This window comes from Anarrhichthys ocellatus, unplaced genomic scaffold, assembly GCF_004355925.1.
Source record: "Anarrhichthys ocellatus isolate YVR2014 unplaced genomic scaffold, GSC_Weel_1.0 scaffold32, whole genome shotgun sequence".
In the NCBI taxonomy this organism is placed as follows: domain Eukaryota; kingdom Metazoa; phylum Chordata; class Actinopteri; order Perciformes; family Anarhichadidae; genus Anarrhichthys; species Anarrhichthys ocellatus.
The window spans coordinates 4923018-4934531 of NW_022280062.1; the positions used below are offsets into that span (position 1 = coordinate 4923018).

The window sequence follows — 11514 nt, forward strand, 5'->3', positions numbered from 1 at the left end:
ACACACACACACACACACACACACACACACACACACACACACACACACAGCATAACAAAAAGTGAATCTCATTCTCAATTTCACCAAGCTCACAAAACAAAGTCTGTCCTCATCCACAATCATAAGTATCTTTTGTCTAAAAATCTTATCAATTTTGAAAATTTCCCTTAAAAAAACCTTTACTTTAGCTTCCACTTTAGTTGAATAATTAATAATAATTAGGGGTTGTGGTTTGGTAAAATATCCATAAAGAAACATTACTAGACGAGTATAATATTGACGTGACGTTAAGTATTCACCCGTAACAGCACAGTCAGTATTTTAGCTCGTGGACAGCCAGACACTGAACTTTGGCTGTCCTTCCTCTCCAGCCGATATCACATGAACCCTTTTACACCTTCTCATCAGATATGGTATCACGCTCAGCTGCTGGCCAGTAGCTTTCCAACACAAAGCAGTAGTAGTAGTTCCTTCAGAGTCTCAGAGGGAACCCTATGTATGGATTTTGTGTTCTACCAGAACGCCCATGAGGATACAAATGAACACATGTCGACAGGGGGTGGGAGAGATTTCCAAACTATCGAACAATTTATTGCCAAATATATGTCCAATGAATGAGCAATTTGGGAGCTCATGCAACTTGTGTTTACATCCTCTGATTCATATTTAACTGAATAATGCCATTTATGATGCAAGTCTAGATACTGTCTGAGATTTTAGAACACAATATTATGGTTTGGCTTTAACTTTTGGTTTTACATTACAGTGAATTAAAGTGTTCTAGCTTAATGAAAACATTAGAATATGGAAGGTAAAATAATGAAAACAGTTAAATAGATGTTTGAGACATCTGTGCATCTTTTGATGCAGTTCATATTTTGGGAAATGTCAGAAAATAATTGAGTTTTGGGAAATGGGGACAATGTTTGCAACACAGTTACAAAAAAAGGGACGAGACCCTGACAAAGTGCAATTAAACCCTCAACAACCTCGCCTCTCACGGCATAGATATAGAAAACAGAAAGAAGTCCCAATAAAAAAAAAAAGCAGTTGACAAACTCCCACCACTTTCAAACACACCCTCACCTGTGCCAGAGAGCTGTACACAGACAGCGGGAGGTCGACGATGCGCAGGGCAGCCGCCTTGACAGACAGCTGGGAGCTGGTGAGGGTCTCATGTGTCATTGTGTTGATCTATCCATGACTTGGCAACCCTCTTATCCTCATCACCATTCTGCTGGAGCTACGGGAGACGACACGCAAGGATTTAACCTTCAAGGCTCAGGAGGGGATATAATGACGTTATTACATAAAGCCTCTAACAGTACTTGCAAGTAGTAGTGATTGCCTAACATGAGTAGAATAGGGCGAATAAACCACCTATGTGTGTCAAAACGTTGTTAATTACTTGCATGAAAGAACTGTTAAACGTATGAGTCAACCACTGATCTAAAGGATTAGCAGCACACCCACCAAAGGTATTTCAAACCATACCTTACAGTACGAACATGGAATAATGTGACCGTCTGAGTGCAGAAGAAAATCAGAGGCTTTATCTTTCTGTCAAAACATAGTATTGCTTTGTAAGTAAAGTCACTATAGGATCCCATCATCTAAGCCGCTGTGTATCCAGCTGACAAGACAACACGCAACATCCAATTAAAGTTTGCACGAGACAAGAGACTCGTGTGGCTGAGTCTTACCCTGGCAAAATGTTGATTCTTTGTCTCAAACATTCAATATTGCTCTTTGTGTAATGATAGTTTTTTTCTGTCTCTTCAAATGCTGATTGATTAACAGTTTGCATTGGACGGACTGTCTCAAATAATATGAATATGTTACTGACTAAGAAAACAATGAGAAGACTGTAGAGGCAGGGAGGGATCGATCCTGTTGGCATTAAACCACCAGCAATCTAGCAAATCAACATTCAGAGACATGAGTAAGAGATCAAAGGAATGTTATACCTCTTCTCAAATGTACATATATTTCCTTTATACAATTTTGGAAAAATAATCACTTTATATGTCTACTATCTTTTAGTCTTGTATGTTATAGTGTTATATTTTGAATCACTATTTTAGTAGATTGTATTTTCTTGTGTAAAGCCCTGTAAATTGCCCCTGTTCTTAAAATATTATCTTGTCTTCATACTGGACTTAACTATCGAAAATGATATAGCTTTCATTCATTAGCACAACACCAGACATCCTCCAATAAATCAGCATATTCTGTCAAGTTTAAAATCACGTTTCAAGAGACAACAACGCGGACATAAACACAAGCAGCACCCTAGCTCTGAAACAGTCAGATTAATTATATTAACACACGTTTAGAAAATGATTGCACTCAACTGGCTGAGAAGCTAATGCTAATTTAGCTAATGCTAACTTATCTAAGAAGGCTAATATCGGCTAGCAGCGTCAGCTAACTTTGTTAAACCGACGTAATATTAAACAGTCTAATAAATAAGCTCGTCACTGTGTGGTCAGTTACTATCTGACAGTGAATGTGAATGTTTAAATATCAAATCACCGGTTCATTGAGAGGACTCCTCCACAGACTCTGCTCCTCTGACCTCAGCTGTTGCCCAGTGAAGGACTCGAGCGGCAGCACGAGCCGATCTAGCGTGACTTTCAAAATAAAAGCCTTTCTCCCAGTAATCTTTATGGGGTTTTAGCGCCCCCTATAGGTATTATTAGAGCATGATAAATATATTAATGTTAGGTTTTTACTGTAAAGTACATATAATTGGGGCTGATTGGGGCTTACATATAGATAATAAAAATTAACATTCAAAAGGTCCATAAGTGACTAAATTCATGTATAAATTCCTAAAAGCGTTGATTTACATTTGGTTCCTTTTATTACTTCTATTAAATAATTTCTGACTGCCATAAATATGGAGGCCAATTTCCACTAGGAAAAGAGAGCTGTTAGAATTGATGAAAACAGATAAACTCTTGGTACTTATCAGTCAAAATGTTCACTTTTGAAGTCAAATCATAAGATACAAAATCTATGATTACTTTTAAAGTAAAGATTATCAAGTAGTAATTAAGGTCAAAAATATTATAAGGCAAAGTTTTGACAATCCTTACATATCATCTCAAACAATTTACTTACTCTTTCATAATTATTTTTTAAAAAGTCAACAATTCAACTCATTACCTAATATCTTTGACCTTCTGTCCAATCATTTTGTGAAAAAAAAGTAAAATATTTGACAATATTTATAATTTAAATTCTTAAATAAAAAGCCAACATTTTGACTTCTTACCGCATTACGCTTGTGTGCTTTTCATTTTTCAAATTTTTTTTTCACATACAAATGGAAATGTTTATGTCCCGAACATATTGCAACTGCACTGTAAAATGAGCATAATTTATTTTTCAACAAAACAAATCTTTTAAAAAATGTATTTTGTGGAGGGCACCTAATACACCTAACTCGCTAGGTGGCGCTTGGGATGGGTTTCCTGTGTGTTGCCTTTATTATTTTGTTTATTACCACTTTTATTTCCCCCAGCCCACCAATCCTTAATTTAGGAAGTAATCATTTTACAGGAGCTATTAGGCCATTTAAATGAGTCACGTTGCTCTTGTATACACATCATTATCTAGCATGTCATTGCTTTCGATGACAATTATTTTAATTAATTGTTTCCTATCTTGGGCTTATTGTGATACTAAACAAATATAATGCTGTTAAAAGTCATAAATGTAAAAATCTAAAGTAATGTTTACAGTAGGATGGGGAGAGCTTATGCTTTTTTTTAACCGGAAAAGGGGCGGGGTCAGCTGTAACGTTAGCAACCACGCTGAGCGACAGGAGCGGTTATCGTTAACGTGAAGGATTGCCCTCTGAAGTCTTTAAAGTCACACTGAATCCGTGTTGTTAGACATCAAGAACAACCGGGTCTAACGCGAGAAACGTCGTGTCTTTGTTTTTAACCTGCAGGTAAGAGTCGAGGCTGATATCATCTCTGGATGCTAGTTAGCTTGTCACTCACTCCCGGTGTAGTCACTGTGGGATCATGTAATACAGGAGGCTAACGTTAGCATTAGCATGTCACTAGCGAGATGGTTATCAATAGCAAACCATCTCATCGTGTTATCATATGTGTCTAAACATATCCACCGCGTGCTTCTGACACTATAGCGCGTGTTGTGGTTAGCATGTAAAAGTAAAATATTGCCTTGAGGACGAATTATTGACCAACAGGCTAATGATAACCGCTAAAGATTGCTAATCAGCCTGTGACGCTGTCAACGCCTCGCCTGGTTTGACAGCTCGATGTGAGAAGTGGACAAGGCCAAAGCCACATATCCTAATTCACCACAGCATAGACCTGCTATTAGTTTTAAACATGGCCGAAATAAGTTTTCAGCTGGTTAATTAAACTACTGCCAGGTAACGCTAACAGTTAAGATTTCAACACGATGGCTAATAACACCCTTTTGTGTATGCTCTAACGTTACCTGCTAACTTATGCTAATGAGGTAACGCTAGTTAGCTTTACGAATTCCGTGCCTTGCGGTGTTATGCACTATTATTTAACGTCTCAGTTGACTCTAGGATGACACGGAATCTGGTAACATCGGAATCATGTGCCCTGTCTGGTGTAGGGTGACGCCCCACCCTAAATGTACCACCCCAGTATGCAGAGTCAAAGTTCAAGGAGTGTAATTAGGTTTGATATGACGCAAATGAAAGGGTGGGCATGGTTTGTAGTGGATAATGCTATTCTCTATCCCATGCGTAATAACCGAAAGCTTGAGTGTGAAACCATCGGCTAATTACAATTTATGTGGTATGTATTTGCTGAAACAGTGACTTATTACTGTTGGAGGCACATTTCACAGAATTAATAAATATATCTGAAGTTCAGGGCAATTATAGGAGCCACCTAGCATAAATATAACTGTAGATAACTTTGTGTCTTATCAGTTTGTTTGGATTTAGTTTTATGAATTCAAAATCAAGAAAAGCTCTACATTATTTAAACCAGTTTGCATAATTGATGAGCTTTGATTAGGTGAGGCAAACTGCGTGTTGACTGAATAGGAATTTAACTAAGGATCAGCTTGCATCCATTTCTTTGCATAGCAGAGTAATACGTCTTGTGTCTGTCAACAAGCAGCATTTACAATTGGTCTCATCGGCTGCTGTATACGTTTGTCGGCAAGCCAAAGCTGTGCATCTAAGCTCTGAATAAGATTGATGTAATCTGTGACACTCGGGGCATGTGGTTTTTACCATGTTGATGTGGTTTGAATGTGCTGAATCACATGCAGCGCACCTGAACACTAATGAAACTTGCTCATTATGATCGATATTTTTTTATTACACATTTAAGACGGTATAGATAAAGAGTGAAATAGTACACAGCTGCTGTGACTGCTGGTTGATAGCTTTATCAATATATCATAATTTCACTTATTTCCTGTTTTCTTTCCTTACATTTTATTCACTGCCTTTTTCTCCCTCAGCAGATGTGTGTTAAAAACCAAACGTTAATCAAACCCTGCTTGTATAATTTGCCGCTTAAGATGGATCATTTCTGCTCACACAGACACTTGCAACAGTTCTTCAAATACACATCTTTTGATCGACAGATTCTAAGTAACGCATGTGCTTTGTCACTCTTCATGCAAATCCCCTGCTCCCCGAAAGCCTCCTGAGGGCTCTACGAAACAGTGCATGGGTCTTGTTTCCATTTGAAGTGGAGATAAAACTGCGGCCTTCTCAAGAAGCCGGATAATCGAAGCCTCCAATGGTTTCCTGTCATCCTACTGTACAGGGGTTGTATGTCTTGTCGGGTTAGCTGCAGATCTTCCCGAAGTACAGCAGGAGTCCATCATCAAGCTATGGCGTAATTTATGATTGGAACAAATGTAAAAAATGACTAGAAGTTTTCCAGTACCCGAGGTAATCTGATGCAAGGTTTGGAAGGGTTTCTCTCAAATTGAAAAAGATTGTTAGGGTGACACACATTTTGTCAGTATGCTACAAAGCTGCTCAGCGTAGTTGTAACTCCTAATACATTATCAGAATGAGCTTCTTCTGAACAATCTAAAGCTACAGCCAGGTTAAGTAGCACAACAAATGGAGCATCCCTGTAGAGAAGGGGGATGAAACTCTTGTCCAGCAGGACATAGACCTTGGTTCAAAGTTGGCTGACACAACTGCATTTTTAAAGGTATAAATAGTAGGTGGATAAAAAAAAAAATACTTGCCAGAAACTATGTGGTATTGTACTTGTGTAGGTTACTGCCCTGGAGACGAGCTTTTGTGGACTTAGTGGGACACTTCAACTAATCTTTTCTGCTTTAAAAGGGGCTGCCAGCCAGGCAGTGATCACAAACTTGGATAATGCGTTAACGTGCAGTGTCGCTGTTTCTTTTGGGGTAGCCCTCTTGCTTACTTCTCAAAACTGTGGCTTATTTGGGTTTCTGAAAGTCGAGCATAATCAGGATACTGTTGCATCTGTAAACACTTACGGGCTACTTCCTTTGGTGTGTTGCCTCTGCAGCTACAGGCGCGTGTATTCCTTCAGAGGTATCATCCATCTGAATGCTGCTGTCAGTGGTGGTGATTAGAGCACACGACCCGCGCTCATATTTGCAGAGCTTGTCTCGGAGTAGGTCATCCTTTTATATCCTGCTGTCATGGGAAGTGGAATAAAACGACTGGAGTCGACATGTTTTTAGATTCACTGGTTGAGTGATTAGCGGAATTGAATCATTTGTGCTGTGTTTGCAGAAGATTTGCTCTAACTTGTTCATACATCTAATTGTCCATGTATCTGCGGTGACATCATTCATGGCGACGACAATGTGCTGGTGCACCACCAACTCAAGTTAGCCTGTATAATAGTGATTCCATGAATGTAAGACTATGCTTGTAAACAATATGTCTATAATCACACACTGCTCGTCCACGGTAGTTTGTTGACAGCTGTGGTGTGAGCCGCTCGGCGTATCAGCGGCTGAGAATAAGAGGAATTTGTCAGGTCATGCAAGCATGACAAAAAACTTATGTCGTGTGGCAGTGACTCAGGTTAGAGTAGCCTGACTTTTTTTTTTTTTTTTTTTTTTTTTTTTTTTTTTTTTTTACTTTTCCTTTGTGCTGTTTTTTGGATATATCTTCGATTATTCTATCAAGGATCAGATATGGGGTTAAAACAAGGTTTTATAAATCGCCTACTTAAAATGCAAGTTGTGTACTGAATGTTGTGTTTCGTCCAACTCTCTCTCTGTCTCTCACTCTTTCTTAGACCTGAGGGTAAGTGATGCTTCCGGCTTCCGGCTGTGACTGCCCCCACCTGGACTGCGTGGGGGAGATCACCAAGGAGGAACTCATTCAGAAATCCCACGTGAGTCATCATGGTCCTGTCCACTGGCCTATTCATAGCTTTCCAACCACTCTTTTTATTTTCATTTTTTTTCATGGCAGATCTCAAAAAGTCTTTAACAGCATTTAATTCAGAAAAAAAACTCTTGAAATTAATTTAGAAAGTCTTAAGTATTATCTCGTGCCTGTTGTGTAATGTTAGTTATAAAGTGTCTTTGTATCTGATTGCTGGCTGTAGGGATACACCTATAAACTGAAAGTGTGATTGTCCTGACAGTGGATCGTGTTCGCAGGAGGCTGTTCATTCCTGTTAAGTGGAGTTTCAGTCAGCACCATCAGACCTGTATCATTTCTCATTGGTTAATCCATGCTTCCATTTTAGGCCACTTGTCTGGGTCCAGGTCACATTCATTTGATTCACTGTTTCCGTCAGTATGACCATGAAACAGACATTCCCTGTGGTATTAAAAAGGACTCTTTAAAAAGGACTCAAATAAGCTTTGTTTAACTTGATCATCAGATGACCTGCAGGAACCCTGAATAACGTTATATCGCTTTACCAAATCTGTTTTTGAACTTTGCTGAGTTTCATATTAAAACCTGTGACTCTAACCTAACTGTCTTGATTTTATTCTAGGGCCAGTGCCAAGACTGTAAAGTTGGAGGACCAAATCTGTGGGCGTGTTTGGAGGTAAGACAACCTGCAAAAAAATTCTTAATTTCTCACCCGAACCATGTGAGCTCTGTTTCTGATTTCCACACCCTCTGTTTGTTTTTCCTCTCCAGAATGGCTGTGCATATGTAGGCTGTGGGGAGTCTCACACGGACCACAGCACCGTGCACTCGCAGGTGAGAGATCTCCGCTCACTGATGCCTTTCTGTGTATATTAAAGAATCCGTAGAAAGAGCGAGGAAGGGATGTGACTGAAAGGGGAAGACGTCTTTAGGTCTTTACTGTGATGCTGAATTCAAAAAAAGATGTCACTGAAAGAGGCAGAGGAGGCACAGATGGCAGGACAGGACAGGAATACCACTTCAGAGTTCCAGGAGCCATGACTTAGAAATAAAACTGCCTCCGGCACTACTTTTATTTTTAACATTTGTCTCTTCATCTAAGAGCACGCATTGTTAAAAACCATCAAGTCTGCCTACACCTCCACTTTCAGTGCAATTTCACCAGTGGATCATCCATTATTAATGACCACTCCTCTGGGAAGTGAAGGAGATTCACCGTCAGTTCTGTGGTTACAGTGTCGGCCCCTCCCAGCTGCCCTGAAGCGTTGCTCAGCCTCTGCTGTTGACGAAGGTTCTTCCTCCAGCACGCCGGGCCAAGTGGGTTTAGAAGCCGAGACGGAGGGATATGAGAGCAAACGTGTAATTAGTATCTGCATAGCTGCTCAAACCACTGTCCAGAAAAGGGGCCTGTTCAAGCTCAAACCTCCTCAAGAATACTGCACTCGAACACGGATGAATACACAGTGTTCTAGTAAAGAAAGTTAATATTAACGGACTGGTTTTAAATGATCTCACGAGTGAATTTCATATCCGTCAGCTTATCCGGGACATCTCTCTGTGCAGCGCGCCAACCGCCTTTTGCGTTGTTGTTTTTTCTTCACAGAAGCCATCTTTATTTCTTGTAAGAATGAAGGCCATGCTTGATTAGTGCTTTGGAGGCCCTGATGGGGAGGGCAACAATGAAATCTCTTGACTAAGCAATGAGAAAGACTCCTGTTGGATCAGATCAGAGGCCTCTGCCAGTCACACTCTACTGCGAGTGAATATGTGACTTGTTTCAAAAGGTCTAGTTAAAAGTTAAAGCCTGATCAGCAAATTTCAGGAGATGAAATTCCACTTCTGTGTGTACCTTCGGTAAAAAAACCCGAAGAACGACTCGTTCACCGCGAGAACGACCGTGAGAAGAATAGTTGTTGTCGGTGTTTCTTCTTCCTTGTTGATTATGGTCAGTAACGTCTTAAATGCTGAGGGCTGGAGACGAGACATGACATCATTTTTTGGGCAAAACCAGACCCGACCTGCAGATGTTGAATCTAAGCTGGTGCTGCAAACATCAAGAAGTTCTTGCATTGTCTATTTCGGACAAGTATTTATATGAGCTGCTGACACAATTAGACGACATTTTAATTTCCCTGTGTACCATAAGGAGCGCTAAGGATTTGTTTCACTTGAATACAATTGTTTTAATAGTTATGATGTTGAACATTTAAGTAGACAAGGAGTAAACATGACAAATGATCAGTATTAAAAGCCACAAACACTTTGTTCGAATACAAAACATTATGTGAGCTAAAAACATCCTCTCAGCCTTATAAGTACAGCTTGTTGTTAACGCCCTATAGTGTTCTTTCCTTCATAAAAGATTTAAGCTGGGGAGTTTCATGGCCGTGCTCAGTCTGCTGTGGCCCCGCTGTGCCAAGGCTAATGCAGCCCTGATGAATAATGCAGAGTCTGCCGGCTGCCGGCTGCTGCTCACGTTCAGTCTCCTGTCGACCTGCCGGTGTTTGTCAGAGCAGCAGTGGGTCAGCAGAACTCAGCCATGTTTCCACAGCAGCAAAAACGCCTGGCCTGCTGCAAACCCCCCCCCCCCCGCCCTGCGTCCACCTATATCTGTAACCCGAGATGTTCAGCTCAGAGCTGGTGTGCCCGACATCTTGAGAATATAAAGTTAGTGTATTTTAGATTCAGTTTTTTTCATATTTGGGAGGGTAAGGAGGTTGGTTTTGTTTACCTGCAGGAAATATCATAGGGGGAGGAAGTAAGGGAGCCCTGGTTTTGAATGCCAGCGTCTTTTTGAGTGTCAAGTCATTTTTTAAGCACAAAGACCAAAACTGACGTAGTCTCAGCTTCCTCCTTTTTTGTCTTACGTGTTAATAAACTGAATATCGTTGGGTTTTGGATTTTTGGCAAAACAAGAAAGTTTAAAATGTAAAATAGGTAAAGGTTTCTGACATTTATAGACCAAACAATGAATTGACAGTAAAATACATTCTAGTACTTTTTAACTGCAGCCTTAATACATTGTCTACATGATTGTAGCTGCAATAGTTAAACTAAAATACAAATCAGAGTAGGATTGTACTACTTGTAGTCAGATTTTTGTCGTAGATTTGGTTGCATTTGGAGTTGATATGTGTAGCAGAGTTGCTGTCATTCCTAAATGACTAAATCCATATTATCAATAACGCTGACATTGCATAACGCACATTTTCATTTATTCAGTGTTACACACTCGGCCATAGTAACATATGTTCGGACAGAAAGAGGGAGGATCTGAAAACTCGCGTCGTGCTTCAGAAAAGAACACGAATCGTTCATCTGGACTCCTGCAGCTGTGCCAGAATCTTCCATAAACCTTTAGTTCATACACCGTAGAAATAGGCCGGCCTAGCCACCAGTGGGCACACCTGCACTTGTTATGTAAGAGCAAAAGCAACCAGTTGATTGTCCAGTGCGATGTTGATTGTGTCGATGATTAAGAAGCACCTCGTCGCTGAGAGAGTGTGTGATTAATCGGCTGTTCTCAAATAGATGTTAAGGCTGTCTCCTTGTTTCTCTTTGTTTACACGGTCTGATGTGTGAATTCACAATTATCTTCATCAACTTTGTGTGCAGGAGACGAGGCACAACCTGACGGTGAACCTGACCACGCTCAGAGTGTGGTGCTACGCCTGCGGCAAGGAGGTTTTCCTGGAGCGTAAGCTTGGTCCTCACTCTCCCCACGCCAACAGCAAGCCCCTCCCATCTCCACAGAATGCTGGACAGGTAAGAGCCAGCTTTCCCCCCCCCCCGATTGCAGGTGTAATATTATATATATATATAATATTGAGCAGCAGCAAGTGAAAATTCAAGAGCATAGATTAAAGTCAACGTTAACGTTTTCTTTGTCAATCCTACTGTATGTTGTCTGAATAAACGTGTTTACGTTGAATGTTTACTGCATTTCTGCTTCGTTACACAACTGTATGTGCTCCCCCGTCGTACTTATCAGAGCTGTACGATAACAATTTCCGGCAGTCTGTCCCGAGGGACAGTTGAACTGTCAGTCAAACTGTATGCAGTTTTTCATTTCCTAGATTACAGTTTTGTGACGAGGTGTGTGTGTGTGTGTGTGTGTGTGTGTGTGTGTGTGTGTGTGTGTG

The 11514-nt window shown here is 40.4% G+C and overlaps 2 protein-coding genes across 3 annotated transcripts in view; one reads left to right on the forward strand and one right to left on the reverse strand.

Annotated features, from left to right (window-relative positions):
• miga1 (mitoguardin 1) overlaps window positions 1–2611 on the reverse strand; it is a 25824-nt gene extending 23213 nt beyond the window's left edge. The window contains exons 1-2 of the mRNA XM_031865225.1: window positions 2536–2611; window positions 1087–1243 (exon numbers count right to left, since the gene is read on the reverse strand). Coding sequence (XP_031721085.1) covers window positions 1087–1185 — 99 coding nt within the window. The 5' untranslated portion in view covers window positions 1186–1243; window positions 2536–2611. The remainder of the gene's footprint in view (window positions 1–1086; window positions 1244–2535) is intronic.
• A 1186-nt stretch (window positions 2612–3797) lies between these two features.
• The window catches only part of usp33 (ubiquitin specific peptidase 33), a 20075-nt gene continuing 12358 nt past the window's right edge, over window positions 3798–11514 (forward strand). For both annotated transcript variants that reach the window (XM_031865385.1, XM_031865386.1), the window contains exons 1-5: window positions 3798–3961; window positions 7281–7379; window positions 7995–8048; window positions 8144–8206; window positions 10988–11137. In XM_031865385.1, the coding sequence (XP_031721245.1) occupies window positions 7296–7379; window positions 7995–8048; window positions 8144–8206; window positions 10988–11137 (351 nt within the window). In that variant the 5' untranslated portion in view covers window positions 3798–3961; window positions 7281–7295. The remainder of the gene's footprint in view (window positions 3962–7280; window positions 7380–7994; window positions 8049–8143; window positions 8207–10987; window positions 11138–11514) is intronic.